The sequence below is a fragment of the Lethenteron reissneri genome, chromosome 15, assembly GCF_015708825.2.
Source record: "Lethenteron reissneri isolate LAM-NWPU_2019-01 chromosome 15, ASM1570882v1, whole genome shotgun sequence".
Lineage (NCBI taxonomy): Eukaryota > Metazoa > Chordata > Hyperoartia > Petromyzontiformes > Petromyzontidae > Lethenteron > Lethenteron reissneri.
In genome coordinates this window covers 2,360,340-2,380,778 of record NC_083793.1, presented here as the reverse complement: position 1 = coordinate 2,380,778, position 20,439 = coordinate 2,360,340, and the positions used below count along the sequence as shown (strand labels likewise).

The following is a 20,439-nucleotide window of genomic DNA, read 5'->3' as shown; positions in this document are numbered from 1 at the left end:
TAACTCTGAGACTCGTGAAAATAGAAATGCTTTGATATAGAAATGTAACTACAATTTTACACAACATGTTGAAGACTGATTTCTAATAAAGAATAAAAAATGGTGTAAAAATGTACCAAACATAACTTTAAAACTATATTCTCTAAACATCCATTCAGGACAAATCGGTCGAACGAATAAAAAGTTTAATCTGGCACCAAAAATTACAGCAATTAACATGCCCATATCAGCACAAGACCTGACATTTTAAACCAAAAAACATTATTCTGACAATTATCATCACCCTGACACACTCGTATTACAGCAATGGCTACATGAGCCAGGGATGCCTCTCACCTGCAGAACCTTTGGAGCTTTGTTCATGATTTTCTGAGGCTGATCTGCTCATTATATGCGTGTTCTCGCCTACACACTTTGGGGTTGTGAAATTGGTTATTAGTGGGTTGTGCTTGGATTGAGGTTTCATTTTCTGATCCTAAAAGCGCGGTCTGCAGTCGTGTTTGGGAAATCCCACTTGATAACGCTGCTTGTGACGTAACATTACAATCTTCCATAAAATGAAAGTATATTTCACATTCCATAATTTGTTGAGTAATTTGCCCACTTCTGATGCATATTGTCATAGAGGCTACATCGCATGCGTCATTACGTGTTCTTTGGTGGCATGGGCTTGGAAAACCACCCAACGTTACCATATGTAATCACAATTTCTGTTGGATAAGCGTGCGTGGTCTAGTTGATGCCTGAGGAGATATGGGAGAGAGAAGCATGTGTAGACTTCTTAAATTAGAATATTCCTAATACTTAGTTCCCACTTCATACAATCATTAAACAATAATTAACAAATGTGGGCTGTATTCCTGTGTACTGAATAAATTTGCACTCAGTGTTATAATGAATTGTAATTTTTGTTAATGTCTGTCATTCCATACTCGTGAGCTTTTTTGGGAAATCCATTGCACTCCAGGATCCTCTTAATCTGTGGTCCAATAAAGACACTGGCTTTGACCTTTGCCTCAGACAGCTTAGGGAAGAAGTCTTGAAGGTACTTGAAGGCTGCCGACTCCTTACCTACAGCTCTGACAAATTGTTTCATAAGGCCCAATTTCATGTGCAGTCGTGGCATCAGCACCTTCCGGGGGTCCACCAGTGGCTCCCACTTGACGTTGTTCCGCACCACAGAGAACTCGGTCCGCTGTGGCCAGTCCCGCCTGTGGTAGTGCGCCTTGATGTCTAAATCTTTTGTAGTAATTTTTTATTAATTCAGTATAAATACATGCTAATTTTTATTCATTTGGGTTTTTTCTGACTTTATGTGAACGAAAAGACACAAATTCGCCCGTTTTCTCATTGAAAATGGGTACATTTCAAAATATCACTGTCCTGGTCACAAAAGCAAAGTTTGTGGGGAATAATAGCCATTTTTCTGCACTTTTGAGGCATAAGCAATTAGTAAATAACACTCACTACCCAGGGACAAAAACTAATTGTTGCACAGTGTAATAAGCCACTTCGTAGAGCTATTCATTTGTGATAGCCAAGTCGCTTCTGAAAATAAAGAGCTACACACAGGTCAATGGGCTTTACCTGGTAAAATAAAAGAAAAGTGTTTTTAGTTACCCTTAACTGCAGATAAAACTAAGTTTTGAAAAATGCGGATAAGCGAATGTATTTGCCGAGCGGATCATCCAATCTGTGGCAGGAAAGAGAAGAAAAGCTTGTGATTTTAATCAGAAAACCTTCCTCTAATTTTAATCAGTCTTTTTTTTACCTTACCCGGAGTAACGACGCAAAGTGGGTCGCGGGAAAAGGGGACCGGCCAACACGACGCGCGGATAATGAGGAGGGGACATTCTTAGGTTCTTTCGGTAAAGTCACGTAGGTAAAATTTTTTTAAAATTAATAAAAATTAAATAAAAAAGCACGACGTTTCGGAGGCAACACAAGCTATCGTGCTGTGACGGTTCCATCTGAAGACGGAAGCTTGTGTTGCCTCCGAAACGTCGTGATTTTTTATTTTATTTTACTTTTATAATCAACGATTTTTAGGTTTAGATCGCGTTATTTATAAATGTGTCGTAACCCTCCACCACCCGACACGGCCAATCAGTAAAAAAGTGTCACGTTGACAAAAGACAAATAGTTCACTACTTTAGCCTACCGGTGTGTTGAAGCCACAACATTTACAATTTGAGTACAACACACCGGTGGGCTAAAGCAGTGAACTATTTGTCTTTTGTCAACGTGACACTTTTTTACTGATTGGCCGTGTCGGGTGGTGGAGGGTTACGACACATTTATAAATAACGCGATCTAAACCCAAAAATCGTTGATTATGAATAACATTGGTCGCGAAAGCCTACGTGTTATTTTACTTTTATTAATTTTAATATCTTTTTTACCTACGTGACTTTACCGAAAGAACCTAAGAATATGAACACTTGCAGTCACGAAAGCTTCAAATCTATAATGAGGAGGACATTTATCAGGGGGCGGTGACTCTTATCCGCGACGATCCGCAGCGGGGCCGTTTGCGGATTCCCGCTTGCGCTTCCAACGCGTGCTGGAGAGGGGAGACAAAGGCGGTCGGGCGTGGTTAGCGCCACTCCAAGACGTCGTGTGCAGTGCCGGCTTTATTCCGTGCTCGCTAACGGTACTTTCCCCACTCCCTATTGGGGCAAGGCTGTCCTTGTTTTGGTGTGTGTGAGTGAATTATAATTCTTCTTGGTTCTTTCGGTAAAGTCACGTAGAATGGAAATAATAAAATAAAATATAATAAAATAATTCTCACGACGGTTTCGGCCACAACGCAAGCAGCCGTCATTAGGTGAAGACCAGGTCTGTCGGGGAGACAGCGTCTTCACCTGATGACGGCTGCTTGCGTTGTGGCCGAAACGTCGTGAGAATTATTTTATTATATTTTATTTTATTATTTTAATTGTTTCCATTCTACGTGACTTTACCGAAATAACCAAGAAGATGAATCCCTGCAGTCACAAAAGCTTTAAATCGAAATTGAATTATAATTATTAGAGCAGCGATTAGCGCTCTGCGCTACGAACCCCGTTCTGGGATTCGGACTCGTGGCAATTATTTGAACCGGGTCCTGTGCCCTCGCCAAGGTCGACGCAGCCTCAAACAAGTGCCTGGTGCGATGTGTAAACATCGCCACTCAGGAGACAAAGGCGGCCGGGCGTGGTGTTTGGCTAAACAGTATTTTAAAGGCGACAAAGCGGCGTGCCAACTCGGGCTGAACGATTAATCGATTTCAAATCGAAATCGCAATTTGAAACAATGCTATTAGCAAGTCGCAAAGGCTGCGATTTCCAAAGTCCTATTACTTATTGGAATTGTTTTATTTTATATTATTTTTACTTTATTTAACTTAACAATTGTTGCGTGTTTGATTGTTATATTTCAATTCAAACATTTTTAATAAATACATGTTGGAAGCAAGTCCTATATTTTAAGTTATCATATTTGCATTATAATATATAGAGCAGTTCATATTTTGTTACGTGGTATTGCTCCATCGTGTTTTAAATCTATTACACAGTGAATATTGAACTGATTCTTGACTTAAAAACATTTTAATCGCTACATCTGTCAAAAAAAATCGCAGTTGGATATTTTCCCCAAATCGCTCGGGTCGCAAGCTCGGTGCCGTGGCGCCACCTGGTGGACGTCAACTTTAATTGCAACAGCTGAGTGGCTCAAGACAACCCTCCCTCAGGGTTCGCCGTCTTCTCGACGCACGGCTGCTGATGGCGTAGATGCAGAGCAACCGCTACAATCTTCTTGGTTCTTTCGGTAAAGTCACGTAGAATGGAAATAATAAAATAATAAAAATGAAACCTAATAAAATAATTCTCATGACGTTTCGGCCACAACGCAAGCAGCCGTCCTCAGGTGAAGAACAGGTCTGTCGGTAAGACAGCGTCTGAATAAAACACCCCAGGCTTGGAGCGTATATTTAAGCTGGGTTGGAGGGGGAAGAGCGCCTTGACAAAATAATTTGCATATCTTCTTGGTTGTTCTTCACCTGAGGACGGCTGCTTGTGTTGTGGCCGAAACGTCGTGAGAATTATTTTATTGTTTTATTTTTATTTTATTATTTCCATTCTACGTTACTTTACCGAAAGAACCAAGAAGATGAATCCCTGCAGTCACGAAAGCTTTAAATCGAAATTTAACCGCTACAATGTCACATTCAGGTGGTCATGCCCAGACAATCGCGTCAGGAGCTGCATCATCGCTGCGATGTCTCCTCATTCGTATTTGTGGATCAGGGGCATTGCGTCGTTCCGGTCTGTTCTGGATCACCGCGGTATTTTTTAGTTGTCAGCCAACAATCGGCCGCAACTCCAAGCTCCGCCCCCCACTGTTCCATTCACATAAGGCCCCCCCCCTCCCACTTAACTTGTATTTAAGAGCTTGCCTCTTGGATTTTTTCCTCACTTGATACAGTGAATTTAGCTGTGACGGTCCCACCTGATGACGGAGACTTGTGTTGCCTCCGAAACGTCGTGATTTATTTTATTTCTATTATCATTTTTATTATTTATTTTTACCTACGTGACTTCACCGAAAAAACCTAAGAGTGTGAATCCTTGCATTCACGAAAGCTTCAAATCTGGGACGTTTTAATTGTCCATTTGTGCATCGGGTATCCGTATCGACTGCCATGGTGTGTGCAGCGCATACGATTTAGGGGCTGGAGACCATGCGCTCCGTGGAATATTACAACCCTAGGGATCGCCTGCGTTGGCTCTTTCACAGCAAAGTGTTTTGTGTGCGAGTTCGTCACCGGGACACAGACACGGATCCAACATCAAGAGCAGAGGCAGGGCGGGGGGGAGGGGTGGGCCAATAAGGAACGTGCCCTCTTGATTTATTTTAGTTGCCGTGCCGGGAGATCGAACCCCCGACGTGTGGATTATAATCGATTTGTTATAACTCAATGCTCTAAAATTCCAGTGGTAGGAATTGGTGTTTTTCATGCACATTGCGCTGTTTAATAACGAACAAAGCTGTAAAATTAGACATTTAAAAAAGGAAAAATAATGAATGGATTGCAGCTTCTGAATTGCATAGCATGTGTCCAGATATACAACCCGTGTACGTGTTTTGTCTCTGAGCAGCATGTACGCAATAAGTTCTCACACATTAGTTGAAAACAAAAACCTTGTTTTTATTGACTAAGTGTTTTTTTCAAGGCCAGTAACAAAATACGAGTCTAGATATACACACACACTGTTGAAACTCACTTGCAGTTGTACGGACAATGTCACACATGAATCAAAATTCGCCAACGTGTGTGGTCTCCGAAAGCACGCAAGAGTATTCACATCTTAGGGTCTTCTCCCGCACTAAATGGGAACACACATTTAGTATAACAACCCCTTGTTTACAAAGTCTGGCATGTAAATCCAGGATTGTTTGCACTTAAATGTATTCTGCCACACACACGCGCACGCAACCGCAATGAACACACGAACAAAGATCCCCTGTTTAACGTCATCGGTTGTCAGAATGAATGCTGGTCACGAGCACCAAATTAAGGCGAACATGGCACGTAACGTGGTGTGACCAACACGACGTCCATCCATCTGTCGAGTGTCGTGCACCCTGCACCAGGTACTCCTGTTCAAGTGGAGTCCACCTAAGGGTTGCCAAGGACATGTACTAAAAAGCGAATCTAACCCAGGCAACTGAGACGAGTGCATTGCGCTAAATGCAACTCCATCGCATACAAACAAATGCACAGCAACAACCACCATTCGTCACCCGATGTCTGCACGGTGCTTGTGCCAGGTTAGGTACATTTTGAGGCCACATGACGTTTTGAAGGCTCGCTGGCAGGTGACAGGACAGACCCTGGTGTTTTGTGCTTGTTCACTGAATGAGTTGAATGGCAAAAGCAACCACCTTCCCCCCCCCACTGCACCAGGTCGAGTTTAAGGTTTAGAGGGAAAGAATATCCGTGCACCTCCAAACTCCTTGCAAATGAATTGTCCCAAACACCAATGGAGCACCAGTCTGGAGCCTCAGTGAGGCATTCTTGTACATTTTCGTAAATAATGTTCAGTATTTATCTCTTTCTTACCAGTTATTCATAAATAATGGTACTTGGCAATGATTTAACGAAATTTCAGACTCTGGGTAAGCTGCGATTACTCCAAAAGGTAACGAACAAATACTTGCTTACACGACTGCTGGCAGAAGGGCTACCACTCGAGGATATTTTGGCCTACTCTTCCATATTGGACACACATCTTGGAAGTGGTGGGAGCACCCAGCCTCGAGTCCACCAGACACGACCCGCCCCCATAGACTAACTGTGGGGCACTGCTGGTGGGCAGGGGTGGGGGGGGGGGGACTTAAAGAAAATTGCACCATTGTTTTTTATACCCCGTGCAATTACTTTTAAAAATGGATTCATTTAGTCATTGCCGTCTGGACAGAATCCCAAATAAATGTGGATGGGATTGGAGATCTCGAAGCCCATGGTCTTATCGGTGTTGGCCCAGTCACGTGTGAACATTCAACTTACTCGCAGCAATACCTTGAGTGAAGAAACTTTCCTCGGTGAAATGGAATTACAGGTAGATCCCCAGAACGGGAATGTCCACTGGGTCAGGGATGATCAGAGGGCATCGGCTCCGTGAGCAACATTGTAACGGCACTGCCCAAGATTGTGGTACTTTGGTTGACACGAGTGCTCTTACAAAGATAGCAAATAGTTTTTTTTCAGTGCATCAATCCCAAGTTAATTCATTGCATAGAGTCCGTGCTTAAAGTTGAACAATGCTATTAACTGAACTGTGCTAATTCCATAAAGGCAGGGAGCAACCACCCAATCATTGTGAAAATAAGCAACAAGCTACGGACCCGCACATTAAACCTAATCACATTTTCATCATTTAATTGTTGTTGCGTAATTTGCTTTGGCATCGACTTTGTAAGGGAACTATTTTGTTAACATTCAGCTCACTTCAATGTCAACGAGGCTGGTGAATTAATATCAAGTACTTTGTAAAATAAACTTTTACCTGTGATATGAATAACTGCATAAGTCTTCCTCAAACAACAATAGAAGCAATAAAGTAACAATGTTGTTGAAATTTAAGTATGTTCATAGATGCAAAGACACTTTGACAGTTTTTAAAATGTACACTGCCATTTATGTAACCTGCTCACATTTTTGCTATTCTGAATGTAGAATACAAATATCTGGCATTTGCATGAGTAAAAAAGGGTGCACATTTTTACAACTTTTCAAGATAATCTTGAAGTGGGTTAGTTGTATTTTCCAACAGTTCACGATAAACCGCATTTGGTACTCATTTGTAAACGTTGAACACTTTCCAAATAAGAGTGCATTCTTAACTGCAGTCATGATAGCTTTAAAGGGACCCTTTTAAAGCACTGGCCCATTTTTAACAATTTATAACCGAGATTGTTTTTAACACAGGGAGCCTCAACATTTCAAGTCCTGTTGTATTGATTTTTTTAATGAATGCCAAGCCAATGCAGACACCACAGCATGTTGGTAATGCCCACAAGACTGCATTGCAAATCGAACTGCAGACCCCCCAGTTATGAACCGCGACATCTCAACTTCCCAACTGCATATTCTGCTCAATACCAGGAAAAACGCATCCATTCCATATCTCTCTATGCTTCTACCGTTGCATAATCAGCGATTTGTCCTCAAATGAGTGGTGGTGGAACTCGTCACGATATTTCCATGGCAGGGCACAGACTGTCCATAGGGTGCCTACCATTGACCTCCATTAAAGTGGCATTCACTTTACAAACTCAGAACGATGCGTTAAGTCAATCCCTTCCAGTGATTTGAACTTGCGTGCTTCTGATTTGTGAATCGATTTCTTTAACCACTCTCAGCCAGCTGATTAGTAGCCAAATTCCAAGGATGAGACATTAATGGTGACAAACTAAACTTTTTTTTATTATACCAGGTAAGACCCACTGAGCTAGGGCTCTCTTTTTCAGAAGCGACCTGGCCACCAATGATAGCTCAACGAAGTGGCTTATCACATTGAAATTTATAACAGCCACAATCTAAACACATGTTGATTCTAAATGTGGAGAGGAAAACCAGAGGACCCGGAGAAAAATCCACACAACCACGGGGAGAACATGCAAGCTCCAAATATACAGGCGTCAGTCAGGATCGCGATCGAACCCACGACCTGTAAACCAGGCGAGGTAGTTAACATCTCGCTGCTGCGGCCCCCATAACTGCTGCCACCAATTAGGAGAGAGTGCCAAGGGGAATTGGGTCCATGTGCGCTCTGCCCACCACCGACGTGGAGAAGTGTAACACGAAGCCCCAAATGATTTATAAATCCTTAAAAAAATAAACTATAATGGTGATCAGAATGTATTGAGATTGTAATCGGACAATGATGCTGCTACTGTGGCCACCGATTGTGATCAAATCCCAATCTATAAACCCACAGCAACCACCGGATCCTTTAGCAATCCACAAACCGTTGCATCCAATGAGCTGGATTACAAATGAGCGCCCATGTTCGCACTGTAACAGTTTAAAGCTTTTTATGGCCTCGGAGGCTCAGAACAGGTGCCACTGATGTTCGCCGTGGCCAGGAATCGAACTCAATTTGGCCGATTCTAATGCATAGGAACCATCATCCACGTCATCCCGATCTTCATCGCCGCACCGATCTTCTACACGCGTGTGCACGACCCCCATTCCGCCACGTTCCACACAGTTTGAGAGCAACGCAAGGCGGCTACGAATGTTTACGTTGACGGTTCGCGTAGAAGTCTGCACGTGGAATTTTGCACAATGGGGTCACCCCCCCCCCCCCCCCGAGTGTGATTTCGCGCCTCCTCAACCCTGCCCTATAACCCCCCTTTGCACTCTGCAGAACGGGTGTCGTTTGAGCAGAATCGACCCCACGTGACTTGCAATGTTTGGAATGGGTCCAATTTTAAGTGGGGAAAAAAACAAACGAACCCATAATCATCTTTCCAGAGTGGTTGAATTACGGCTAAAATATCTTAATGAATCGGGCCATTTTTTTCCGTGAATGAAATTACGTGAATGCTCTTAAGTGTGACTTGCATTGAAAAACTGCAGTAGGCTTGCTGGTTTTTCAAGCTGTTTGGAGAAACATTACATTCATACTTCGCAGTCTACAATGCAAACTATGTAGGGCGTTTGTCTTTGAAATAAAACAACTATCGCAAAATACAGTAACTTTAAACTATATTATACTCTACGATTGTTTATCTACATTTCTCGCAGTACTATTGTAATGTTTGTGCACGACTAACAAGAATTTTACACAAGCATGAAATGTTTAAATATTATATTCAAGAGACGACATACTTTAAGTTTGCAGTCATAAAACACTTTATAGGTTTAACATTTCTAAAAATAATTCTCAGCTTATTAAAATATGTACAATGTATCCAAATGTAGCAAATTACGTTAATTTATTAGGCAATGGGTATGGATAAACACAATTACTGTGGATAATTTTGAATTTGCTGCGGTCATATGCCAATGAATGCAAAACACAAATAATGGTCGGTGTTATTTCACAGCCATTCAGTGTAACCTTATTTTTTCACTTTTTAGTGTAACAAAACACAGCCTTTCGGGCATATTATGCGATGCTTAAAGCCACATACACTTGCGTGAACTTCTTTTGCACCATACGTAGCCAACCATCTGGGTTTAGAACAGGCAAATTCCCTTGTAAGCATTATATTGTAAAAAAAAAACCCCACAACGATTTGCAAGCCATCTTGCATTTGCACGTTCGCTTGCACTTTGGCACAATCTGGACAATACCTGTTGTGCTAAAGACGTGTTAAATAATTATGGGATTCTTTTTTCTCATCTGTAAAATTATAATGCGCGGTACCGCCGCGGACAGTGGGACACGGTCCACGACCGTGCCTGCAAGTTAGCACTGCATTCAGATGCAGGAGGAAATTGAACGCTCTTTTAAAGCACACGTGGCAATGAACAGGCTTGCCTGCGTTTTGCCATCCTCAACGACAGAACATGAATAACGATCAAACGACCAGGATGTATCCATGGGGGAAGTGGGCACGATTCAAAGTCTGGCTTCACCACTAAGGTATATAAGTTTCTGAGATGCAGTTGGGCATCTCTTCACTTTTCACTTGCGGATTTGAGGGAGGCAGTTGTGTTAGATTAGCTCACCATTTGTAAGGCTGCAACATTTGCCATTGCCACCACATTAAGACCAGCACTGGGCCAAAACACTGGGCTACATTACCCCTTGTGAAGGGCGCAACGAAAAGGCAAGGAACTATCGTCAGATAAAACGTGGGTTTTTTTCTGAGACTGGCACGAACGTGCCCTCATAGGTGTAATTTTCTGACAGCGGATGTCGTCAACATTTACGCAAGCCTAAAAAAAATAACCAAGCCTACATTTGTACTTCGAGTCAATGTCCCTGCCAACCATACCACCCGTGCAGACAGAATACAAAATAAAGTAACCGCTGTTGCAAACATTTCTGTAACGGTGCTGCTCTTGTGCACTTTACGAGACCTCCCCTCACACAGGAGTGAGACTTCTGAGGGTCTCGCAACACGATGAAAGACGTTTTAAGGCTCTCCCGTCAGTTTGAAGCATCCCAATAATTTTCCACAAGTCCGAGAGGTGTTTTTAGCAACCTCCCAAAAAAGTTCGAGACTTCAGTACGGTTTCGCACTCTTGAACCTGAAATATCTTGGGAGGGGGACAGCCTTGCGCACGAGAGCACGATGTTGACGGTCTGGACTTGGCACGTACGTGTGAGTGAGTGTGCCACGCTGTGGCCACGACATGCCAGGGGCGTTGCGCTTCCCCTAGCGAGTTCAGCTTTTGTTGGCATTCTTTGGCTGTTCCTGTTTCTTGCGGCGTTTGTTGAGCAGGGGATTGCTCGACTCCGCCACGTTCTTTATCCTCACTTGTTCGTAGTCGACCCGCAGAGACGCCAGCGCACTTGTCATTTCATCCTGCGTGGACACAGACAAAGATCCACCGAGCACAGCCTTAAACTTGCGGGGCAAGTGGTTATATTCACGAGCACCTAGTGAAGGTCAACAGGTACGTGATGGGGTGGGTGGCCAGCACCACGCCCGGGCATCTTTACACACTGCACCAGGTAGTAATTTGAGTCCGAGTCGACCTAGAGGAGGGTAGGACCGATTAATATGATCATCACTGGTGTTGACTGAGCAGGAATTGAATCTGGATCGGCAGGTTCGTAGCGCGCCCCACCAAACCACTACACTCTACCACACAGTCCTGTTCCCCTCATTATTCAATTGCCTGTCAAACCTATTTTTCTCGACCGTTTAATTGTGGTGTTCTCTGCCACGGTGAACAAACAACCTAAACCACCCAAGCACTGACGTCTGCCATGGTGTGGGGGAGGCCTTCATCCAGCAGTGGACTGACCAAGGTAAGGATGTTATCAATAGTAAGAGAATGCCATGCCTTGGTGGATTGTGGGTGAGTATAAATCATATCAGTGCAAATATGAAAGAGCACTTTACAATAACATTGGTTGAGAAGGGGCCATCCTGCTGATGACACCTGATTATTTCCGTGTGAAAATGCTTGTATAGAAGGCCTAGTTGTAGATAAAATAAAAACTTCAAGTCCGTCAACAACACTGCCTTAAAAGTAAATAATTGGCGACAATTCAGGAAATGGCTCTTCTTCATAGCATAGAGACGGTGGTTGCAAGATAAAAAGTCCACTTTCATATTGTGATTTAAAACAACGGATTTAATAACAAGTTTCAAACATAATGCGTGTTCATCAAATACTAAAACACCATGAAAAAATAAAATGTTAATATTGCGCTGGCTCTGTTATATATACATCCGCAATCCTGTTACTCTTGCTCCTGGTTACTCTTCCCTATGTAATGCTATTACGCTTATTCGTCTGTCTAAGGCATTGGGGCATGGGAAAATAACCATTTTGGCCGGGTGGGGAGTGGGGTGTCATGTGCCACGCTGGTGATATGGAGGGAAGGGGACGAATGGGCTTACGTGGAGGGGAGACGCTGGGCTGTTGAAAGGGAGTTATCCCCGCGTTATGCAAGATTGGCGTGATGTTGTGAGGAGAGGGGGGGTGATGTCATGGGAAGTTGGCCAGGTAAAGGAGAGCCAGTGAGTGTGTGTATATTCACCATCCTTTCCCGCGGGCACCTGCTATAAGTGCTTGTATAATCGCACTGATATGACAAGTGTTCTCAAGTTCCATGTTATTCTACAGAAGGAGTGGTTGCTACATCACAAGGTGAATGGTCAGTAAGAGGCACATTATTTTCAGGATCACTACATTTTACAGGTGTATGAAAGCCTGCTTATATTTGTCCCGTCTCTCGAAGGGAAATCAAAGGACGCAGACAATGTCAGAATATCCACAGTGGTCAAAACCTGGCTCCCAGTGCCTTCCCACAGGTTTCCAAAGTAAAAAAAAAACACTTGAGAAAACAATATATAGGCGACAATGTAGTTTGCTGGTTAATGGGTGCTTTGAGGGAGCAGGGGTTAATGCCTCATAACCAAGACAATTGCAATTCAAGGAAAATATGCCGAGTATAAGGAAACTGGCACTGTTTGGACACACATGTAAGGTGGAGAACAACAGGAACATTTAAAGTGTGTTTGGAAAAATGAAATGAACGGGAAGGAGAGTAAAGACCTAAAAGAGAATGACTCCACAACGACGACATAAGAGATTGGTGCCTGAAAGATGTGGCACTACTTGAAGCATGTTGGCACGAGACAGGGGAAATGACGAGATGTTTCAGTGGACACCAACTGGGCTATCTGCTCATGGATCGTGATGATGATAATGACGCTGAACAATAACAGCACCATCACAATCAGTCATCGCTTTCTTGACCAGGTCACATACGCATTGATCACTCCCCATCGCTTACCTTCACCTCTTCCCACAGGTCTTTGTCCTCCATGAGGACACGGCTGGTGTGGAGAGGTGTCTGGGGCACCTCCATGGATTGCTGCAATAAGAAACAAGGCGGTGAAGAAGCAGCCCCACCAATTGCTTGCTCACGTCACTGCCGGCAGAAGGGCCTCCGCTACAGTAGCCCTCCCTGGAGGGTATATTTGGCCTACTCTTCCTTGCTTTGCTGGCCAGACGTCTTGGAAGAGGTGGGAGTATTCGCACTTGACCCCCCCCCCCCCCCCAAATCGCACGCAATCAACGAGCTGCGCGTGACCCATTGATAGCGCCGAGCGGACAGAGGCGGAGAGATTGAAGAAGCTTTCCTATTGTTGACATTGCCAGGCCGAGACCGAGAACTGGCACCCGCTAGGTTGGACGTCCAGAATGCTAACCCATTGGAACAGACGAAAAACCCCGATGGAGAGGAATCGTCCAATGTGTTTTATTTCTTTCCTTTTTCGGAAGCAGAGGCCGCCGGGGATCCTGGCGTGGCGTCACGCAAGATCAGCGTCTGTCACTACTCGCCGGGGCTTATGGCCACGCCGGCTATAAACTATTTTTAGTGTTACCACGTAAGGCCCACTTGAGCTATATATAGCTCTTTTTCAAAAGCGACCTGGAGACAAATCCACAATCGGAGTGAGAAAGGAAGCTTCATCAAATTATTTTCCAGCGTACTTGATTTACACGAGACGGACAAATTTGGCTATCTAATGTACGCCAAATTTACCCTATTAATGTAGTTTAAATTAAGTTGGCGATAGCCAATCTTGCACAAGTCCACGGTGCAGAGATAAAAGTGGGGTGTTCATGGGTAGAGAGTGGGATAGGTCACGTAGGGACCGCCAGGAAGCCGCCGCACACATTCGTGATCTCAGATTGGCATGGTTAGCTCCGTAGGGTGCAAAAGAAGTTCTACATTCATACACAGTGCCAGGAATCACTGATATTAAAGATGTCAAGAGGAGTCCCATGGACGGCGGCATAGATGAAGAAACAATATTAGTTGTCATCAGCATTTCTAGAGGGCAACTCCCAAATTCATGGCATATTATGAATAGCAAAGTTATTTTTACCAAGCGAGACTTGCAAATCAATCACGACTCCCATTCAATACTGTCACCCCCTCTGTGGGCATGCACATTATCAGAATGCTCCACATTCCTTTTGAAAAGCGACTATTTTGGGTACTTACATCAGCTCCTCTGAGCCTTTAGCTACTCACTTTGCAAACTTGGTACGCGCTATAAATCAGACTTGTGGTGAAGGCATTGGGTGTAAGGCATATACGGTAGTTGGCTTTTAACTTACATTTATCCACGGATGATTCATGAATTCGGTGATTGTCATCCGTGCAGTTGGGTCCGTCTTCAGAAGATGACGGATCAGCTGCTTTGCTGGGGTCGGGCATAAAACGCACAGCATTTCCTTCGCTCAGATTCCAAAATAACAGAACCAATCGTTAACTGCCTATACAACATCAGTGGTACAACACAACTTAAAAAAATCAAGCATCGCTTGGGCAGGATGTATCCGCTAGAAAGGATGACTCGACGGTCAAGAATATTATTCAAGGGCGCACACCGAGGAGATGGAGCAATGAAATATCTTTGGGACTGGGGGAAGTAGGGGAAAGCCGCCCTACATGGGGATGCCGTTATGCTCGGTGCACTGTGCATGACCGATGAAGACACCCAAGCCCCCACGGTCGGTCCGTTACCTTCTTCGGAAACGTCAGCCCACTCGGGGTTGGGGAACTCGTACTGGCCCATGCGGATGCGTTTCTTCATCCCTGGCGAAATGGCCAACCCGTGATTCGAGTAGAAGGGAGGAAAGCCACACAAACTGCATGCGCACACAAAAACAGAATCCCCCCGTATAGCCTTCACAGACTGTTGGGGCAAGCGCTGTTAGCGAGCACCTATGAAGGCCGGCACGGCACATTAGGGAGCAAGTAGCCAACACCATGCCCCCGCCGCCTTTGTCTCCCGAGTGGCGATGTTTACTCACCGCACCAGGTACTCATTTGATACTGAATAGACATCTGGGAGACCCAGAACCGGTTCAGATAAATGTCACTGGTGTTGGCCGTGAGCAGGAATTTAACTCCACAGGTTGCGGTGTTCGTAGCGCAGCACACTAACCGCTACATTACCGCTCCACGCACACAAACAGACCTTAGACGGACAAGCCCCTTGTGTACGTTCACCACAATGTGTCGTCTATTGCTTAGGATGAATGCTGCGAGCTCAGATTGAATGCTGCAATTCTATTTAGGCGCAACACGTGGCAAAGGCAGCGACGCTCAAGTCAAATGTGGAGAGAGCAGATGCCCGAGGCATGTCTGCAGGTTGAACTTCTTTCACACCGTAATTAGTGAGGCCCCCCAAGTAGCCATTGTGGTCAAGGGAGAGAGACGCTGAGCCCAGGAATTGCATCACTTACAGGATGTACATGATGACTCCCAGTGACCACATGTCGCAGGACTTGTCGTATTTCACAGAGCCCAAGACCTCCGGCGCTGCAAAACAAAAACATCACAAATTTAAAAAACAGGACGCGCGCTTTCAATTGCCTCGCACTCGGGCACTGCTGCCTGCCACCAGAATGCGTAGTGGGGAAGCAGCGCCACCCTGTGGCGTCAAACTTAGTTACAAAATGATGAGAAATAAGTAATATTTAAAAAAAACTGTCCCAATGAACACCACTAAGCTTGGACGCTGTCTTTCCGACACCCCTGTTCTTCACCTGAAGACGGCTGCTTGCGTTGTGGCCGTAAAGTCGTGAATTTTATTTTATTATGTTTTATTTGTATTATTATATTATTTCCCTTCTACGTGATTTTACCGAAAGAACCAAGAAGATGAATCCCTGCAGTCACGAAAGCTTTAAATCGAAATTGAACTGTAAGCCGCCACTCCAGTGGCGGTCTCTGTAACCCGTCCTCCTCCGTCCCGCAAGCGTCTCCCCCCCCCCCCCCCCCCCACCTGTGGCAGCAGTCGTTCTCCTCTGAATCCGCAGTGCCCTCCTGCCACGTTTAACTCGAGAACCTCCTGGTTGTCCACCCCCCATCTACACCATGAGATTGCTTTTCCATCCGTCCCATTTGCCATCCATGTATCCAGGCAAACGTCCATTGGAAATCATTGCCGCCTTCTGAAGGCGGCAGACTTTGATCTGCATTCTGTCGTTATTCCTTTAGACGATTAAATAGACTGTGGACATTTAGTGAAACTTTCGGGGTTATCATAGAACAAAGTTGTAACTTGGTGTCATAGAATAGCATACGGTACCCTGCTTATTTGAAAGTTAGCGCAGGTTGTTTAACATCAAGATGATGAAGTGGAGCCGTATATTAAACCATCGAAGTGACGCACACAAGCCTAAATGAACACTCAGCTGCTGGGAATGCACGTGACATTAAAAGTGGGGAACCTTAGCACGCCTTCCCCGTGTTTAACGTCCCAGCGAATCAAAGCGGCATGGGTGCAACACGCGGACTTTACGTCGGACACGCGCGTGCAGCATTTCCCCCCAAAAGTCAAAACACATCAATAATAGTCGCCACGTGTGTGTGTGTGTGTAGCATTCTTACCGACATAGTACGGTGTGTAACATGGGGTGGCCAATGAGTTGCATCTGGTGGTCTCTTTTGCGAATCCAAAGTCGGTGAGCTTGAGCAAGGCATTGGGCTTCTTTGACGTGTAAAGCAGGTTCTCTGGCTGGGGTCGGGGGGGGAGGGGTCATTAAAATAAACAAACTTTAGAATTTAGCGCAGGGCAAGAGATGCAGGCGGGCAGGTCGAAGTGTCGACGTGGGGTAGTTGGGCGGGTGTGGATAGGTGCACACCAGGATCACCGGCTCCGAGTTACTCGCTAAGCAAACTCTTCGCTTAGAATTCAGAGTCCCGGTGACACGTAGGCAGGTGTGTTGACTGGTATCCATGTGGGTGAGTGGCTGACTAAGTGGATATGTGTTTAGGTTCGTCGAGTAAAGGGAGTTGATATGTGGGTTGAAAGGCCTTCATTTAAATCATGTGGGAGCACAATAAGAATTAGTAATTTCTTCACACACAGAAGACTTGGGTGCATGTACTGCATTGAGGTCACACGTGGCATATCGGCGAGCACTGGACCATGTCTGCCCAGTGGTCGCTGCATTGGCTTCTGGTTGCCGAACGAATGCATTAGAAGGTCGCACTCATCACACGCAAAGTGCTTGCCACAAATGAAGCACGATACCTTTCTGAGCTCGTCACGGAGCATAAACTAACTTGCGAACTCCAATCATATTCGCAGCGGCTTTTCGCTAGCCTATCGAACAAAGATGGTCACCAGCATCGCGTGCTTTCAGATGCGTATCTGCGGCCGTCTGGAACGCTCTTTCTTCCCATATTCGGAAGCCGCCGGGGCTAAGCACGTTTAAATCTAGATTTAAAACTCCTTTAAAACTGCGTGGTTGGCTCCACAGTGGCTAAATAAGTTTAACATACATAGCTATAGCCACATCTGTACACGAGGAAGTGTAAAAAGCTGGCGACTGTATGTCTTGTGTAACATTTTAAAGGGTGTACACCCCTCACCTTGACATCCCTGTGTGCGATATTCATTGCGTGCAGCGACTGCACAGCCTGGCCAATGTCCCGCATGATCCCAGAGGCCTCTGTGCACAAACACACCGCCGTAAGTGACACTTAATTCACGTAGAACAGCTGGAACAAACAGATGCGTTCACAAAATAGTCACGTCTAACCAAGAAAAGAGCGTACTGAAAATCATTGCCGTAATTTCAAGGCAGAATTAGGTCAAATATAAGTAGTTATTTCATTGAACAATTGAATACACATTTAATTGAGCTGTTTTATAGGTTATTCTAAAACATGGCATTTGGAGTATTGGTTTAAGCCACAGTGGCCTGCTTATTTGAATGACAGCTCATGCTTTTTACCATCAAAATTACAAAGTGGTCGCATATACTTAACTATTTAGTCCACACGCATAAGCAGAATAACCACTCACCTATCCGTCTGAGATTATTATATAGGTGATAATACATATGTTTTACCAACAATCCTAAATCAGTCTCAAGATCATTTTCAGGAGGGTCCTGCTTGAATGTGTTTTTTTGTATTTTTTTTATCTGGGGGAAAACCTAAAGTAAACTCGTGAAGAAAAAAAATTAGAACGCTACACATATAGATCATCATCAACCCACTTGTTGTCCTGCCTCATGTAAAACATCCAATACCTGCAAAGATCAGAGTCGAACAAATTAAGATCTGTGTATGATCAACTAACCCTCACCTCCAACCACCAGTGATAATTATCTGAAGCAGTCTTGGGCCTCCCCTAAGTCGACTCGGCCTCAAATGGGTACCTGGTGCGGTGTGTAGTAGACATTGCCACTGGGGAGACGAAGGCGGTCGGTCATGGTGCTGGCCACCCACCCCCTCGTGTGCCGTGCCAGCTTTCACAGGTGCTCGCTCACAGCACTTGCTCCTAGTCTGTTAAGGCTACACTGGGGGATCTTTGTTATCTCTGTCAGACTCTGTCACCCAACCACCACCACTCGCCTCGCTCGGTGAATGCCTGGTCTCCCCGGTCCTGATCCGACTGAAGAGCTCCCCACCCTGCATTCTGCACACAGCGGGCATGGAACAATTATGATCAAATATAACAATAAGAATAATATAATTTGTACCAGGCATGTAATGATGCATGCATTTGCTTCAATCATTTTTATGTTTGTAATACATGGCATTTAGTTGCGTCTTTTAATAAAAATGTTATATGCGCCTGCAAAATGTAACATAGGCCAATAGAGCGCTGGAACAAACCAGAAATTATCCTTGAAATGAAAAGTGTCTCTGCATCGTGACAATTCAATTTGCTGCTGAGCAAGAGCGAGGCAAGCCGTTTACACCCTCCCCCCCCCCCCCCCATATGTCGTGTCGAAATGCAAAAAAAATATTCAAACATGCTGTACTGAGACATGTCCAGAAAACAATAAAAAAAACAAGGAAAGAAGAAAAAAATAAATAGCAAGCGCAATTTTGACGGCGACGTCGTTCTCAACACACAAAGCTACCATAGTCTGCAGTGGCCGTGGTAGCAGTGGCCATAACGTCATTGGGTTTTCACGGTGGCTAGGAGATGTTAACTCCCTCGCCTGGTATACAGGAGGTCGTGAGTTCGATCCCAACCCGACAGCAGCTGTATATTTGGAGTTTGCATGTTCTCTTCATGGTCGCGGGGATTTTTTTTCTCCGGGTCCTCCAGTGTTTGACTCCACATTTAGAAACGTGCGTTTTGATTATTGGGCTGGTACTAGAAATGTCCACGTGATGATAAGCCACTGAGTTGAGCTACCATTTGTGGCCAGGTCACTTCTGAAAAAGAACCAATAGATCAGTGAGCTTGCCCTGGTAAAATAGTAACATTTTCTTGCATTTTTATTTTAGCGATTTGCCTACCTTCCCTATAATTTTCACTGAACATCTGTGGAAAAAAAGATTTATATAGCTCATTGGATAATTGCCTCCAGGATAAATGAGATTCTGATTGACACGTCGTCATTACCGTGACAACTCGATTGACACGCCGGGCCAGAATTGGATGAATACGATGTGCCAGTACTTGTCACGAACATTCATTGCCTGTCCCAACATCACTTACCACTTAGATATAGCGTGTATGCGATGGCGGTACATGCACACATTTCAACGCGGAGTGAGGACATTGTGCAAGGGTTCTGTGAGAAACACTTTGCTGATGGTACAAACAGGTTTACTGTGCACTGTCATTCATGTGACCATGTGTGTATGGAACTCGATGAACTTCATGCACCGAGATTAATGTCCTAACCGGTAGTGCATGATAGTGCTGCTGTCCAGCCACAAGGTGGCAGGAACACACAACTAACTGTACAACTCAAGGCTATTAAACTACCGCATGAACTATTAAATTTAAACTTTTATGTTACCAGGCAAGGCCCACTTTTTCATAAGCGACCAGGCCACAATTGATAGCTTAACGAAGCGGCTCATGCGGAAATTTATAGCGCGTTGGTTATAAATGTGGAGGGAAAAACCCGTAGGATCTGGAGAAAAATCCGCGAGACCACTGCTAGAACACACAAATTTGAAATACACAGCAGCAGGCGTCAGGGTCGGGATAGAACCCACGACCTCCTGCACACCAGGCGAGGGAGTTAACATCTCGCCACGGCGCCCCCAAGCACAGCCTTATATTGACATTGCACACTTCTGTTGTGCTCAAATCGATTCGTCATGCATTGAGCAACAACATTTGGTCATACTGGAAGTGCGTCAAAGCACCAAAACAAGACAATAAAAACGTCAAACGCATCTACAGATTTGTGTGAAAGTGATTTCGCGATAATCGTCGTATCGCGAAATTTTATATCATATTGTGAAC

The 20,439-nt window shown here is 44.6% G+C and overlaps 2 protein-coding genes across 2 annotated transcripts in view; one reads left to right on the top strand and one right to left on the bottom strand.

The window, feature by feature from the left end:
• Positions 1-3,470: 3,470 nt before the first annotated feature.
• LOC133342581 (macrophage mannose receptor 1-like) overlaps positions 3,471-20,439 on the top strand; it is a 163,094-nt gene continuing 146,125 nt past the window's right edge. Inside the window, exon 1 of the mRNA XM_061551785.1 lies at positions 3,471-3,475. The gene's annotated coding sequence lies outside the window, so the exon portion shown is untranslated. The remainder of the gene's footprint in view (positions 3,476-20,439) is intronic.
• The window catches only part of LOC133342579 (MAP kinase-activated protein kinase 2-like), a 68,663-nt gene continuing 53,394 nt past the window's right edge, over positions 5,171-20,439 (bottom strand). Inside the window, 9 exon segments of the mRNA XM_061551781.1 lie at positions 5,171-11,031; positions 12,978-13,058; positions 14,315-14,400; positions 14,724-14,848; positions 15,449-15,524; positions 16,599-16,725; positions 17,586-17,665; positions 18,576-18,611; positions 18,614-18,639. Of these exon segments, the coding sequence (XP_061407765.1) occupies positions 10,891-11,031; positions 12,978-13,058; positions 14,315-14,400; positions 14,724-14,848; positions 15,449-15,524; positions 16,599-16,725; positions 17,586-17,665; positions 18,576-18,611; positions 18,614-18,639 (778 nt within the window). The 3' untranslated portion in view covers positions 5,171-10,890.